The sequence below is a fragment of the Pteropus alecto genome, unplaced genomic scaffold (assembly GCF_000325575.1).
Source record: "Pteropus alecto unplaced genomic scaffold, ASM32557v1 scaffold45, whole genome shotgun sequence".
Lineage (NCBI taxonomy): Eukaryota > Metazoa > Chordata > Mammalia > Chiroptera > Pteropodidae > Pteropus > Pteropus alecto.
Genome location: NW_006442491.1, coordinates 40,821,146 through 40,823,021, shown reverse-complemented (window position 1 = coordinate 40,823,021; position 1,876 = coordinate 40,821,146). Strand labels below are relative to the sequence as shown.

The window sequence follows — 1,876 nt, the reverse complement described above, 5'->3', positions numbered from 1 at the left end:
GCACTGCAACCGGTTCCCCTTTTCTGCAGCTCAGAGCCTGGGGAAGTGATTGCTCAAAGGGGGGCCGGAAGAACCCAGGTTTCCGCGTCTCCCGCCCCCCTCAGCCTGGCGGGGAGGGGCCGAGGCGGGACACCCCATCCGCCCCCGCCCCGTTGGATCTGGCAGCCTCCGAGCCCTGGAGTCGCAGGGGAGGCGCTGCGCCCCGGCCCCAGCCGATCGGGCCCGGCGCCGGACGCCCTCCGGAGCGCCGCAGGAGAACCTCCTGCCGTCTGACTCGAGTCCCTGCGGCTGCAGCGCACGCCCCTTCGACAGGGAGGGTGGGGCCCAGAGCGAGCGTGGCCCCTCCCGCCCCCCCTCGCCATCGGGTCGCTGGTGAGTGGGGCGCCACGGCGAGTACCTGGAGGTAGGGCTGGGGACGTCAGAGCCTGGAGGAAGGGGCCCCTACTGCAGGAGACAGGCTCCTTGGGGCCAAACCCTGCCCGCAGAGAGGGCTGAGGCGCCCCAGCCATTGGCGAGGGTTACCGGGGTTCAGGAAACTGACCTGCCTTGCTGGCACCAGGCTGGGGCTCCCCTACCAGCCAGGTGGGGGGGCAGCAGATAGGAAAGGTAGTGACTAGGGTCAGAGGAGGGATTAGAGTCGCTCTGTCAAACCCCTCCAAAGGTTATGACATTTTTTTCTGGGATTGTCACGTTTTCTTATTCTTTTTTTGGACTGGGCGGGCTCCAGGACGTTCTTTTTCCTTCTGTGGAGCAGAGCAGCAGCCGCTCCCGAGGGAACCTCTGTCCCCAGAGGCCAGACTTGCTGCCTGTCCAGCCTCTCCTGTCCCAGACCGAGGGGCCAGAGCTTGGAGGGGTTGGAGGAGGGTAAGGAGCCCCCTCCCAAATTCCAGGATGAGGGACAGGAACCCTAGTCAGACCCTATACCGCCCCCAGGAAAGAGCAGGTGCCCTGGGGACACAGAAGGGGGCGGGTGGGGGGGGGCAGCCCGCCTGAAAAGGGTGGAGGGAGTCAGGTCCAGCGAAAGGCGACCAGGTCCAGGGTCTGAAACCTGGACAGAAGGGACTGGTAAACCCTCTGCCCCAAACCTGGCCCCAGACACCTGGGCTCTGCACCCTCAGTCAGGCCCCCACTGCCAATTCAGAGCTGAGTTGGAGATGGTGGGGGAACGGGCCTGGGGCCCTGCCCCCACTCACTGGGTGGGGGTGCAGGGAGGAAGGGCAGCTCTGCCTGGGGAAGTCGCAGTGCCTCTGGGGTACAGCTACCAGACCTCAGAGGCTGCCACACCCCTTCCTTTCCCTAGAAACTTGAACCCTGAGGGAAAGGCTGTAGGGCTGCTGCTTCCCGCCCCTGGCTGCGAGCCCCCCATCCTCTCAAGGAGCGACAGGCAGGTGGTGAGGAGCGTAGGTCCCAGGGGACCTTGCACTTTGCCCTAGCTTTGGGTCAGGGCAGGGGCCTCTGGGTGCCCAGGCCCTGGGGGCAAGGGTGCCCTAAGTGTGCGTTATCTGGGTGCTGTCACCTCTGAGCACTGCTCACCCTCCCGGCTTGAGCACGGAGCCCCCAGAGGCCAACATGGGCCAGACAAGATTAAAAGGCCACAAGCCGAGAGATGAGAAAATAAAGTGAAACCAAGTCGAGAGCCTCCAGGCCAGGACGAGCCGCGTGGCAGACGTGCGTGCGTGCGTGTGTGTGGGTGGGTGGGTGGCGGGGGAGGGAGGGCGCTGGCCTGTTGGCACAGGCAGGGGCGGTGGTTGGGAGGCGTTCAAAACTGCCTCCAGGGCGCTGATTGGCCGCTGGCGCCGGCGCCCGCGGACGCTGGGATCCTCCATCGGCTTCGCAGGGGGCACGCGGGGTCGGCTCGCGGGGCCGGGCCGCCGCG

General features: G+C 66.3%; 1 protein-coding gene across 11 annotated transcripts in view; it reads left to right on the top strand.

Moving 5' to 3' along the window:
- Positions 1-6: 6 nt before the first annotated feature.
- The window catches only part of RGS19 (regulator of G protein signaling 19), a 5,533-nt gene continuing 3,663 nt past the window's right edge, over positions 7-1,876 (top strand). For 2 of the 11 annotated variants that reach the window (XM_015597155.2, XM_006921995.3), the window contains exons 1-2: positions 413-864; positions 1,301-1,391. In XM_015597155.2, coding sequence (XP_015452641.1) covers positions 665-864; positions 1,301-1,391 — 291 coding nt within the window. In that variant the 5' untranslated portion in view covers positions 413-664. Of the gene's footprint in view, positions 373-412; positions 1,673-1,876 lie in introns of those variants that run through there. The other 9 variants (XM_025039962.1, XM_015597158.2, XM_025039958.1 and 6 more) reach the window with 7 other exon arrangements.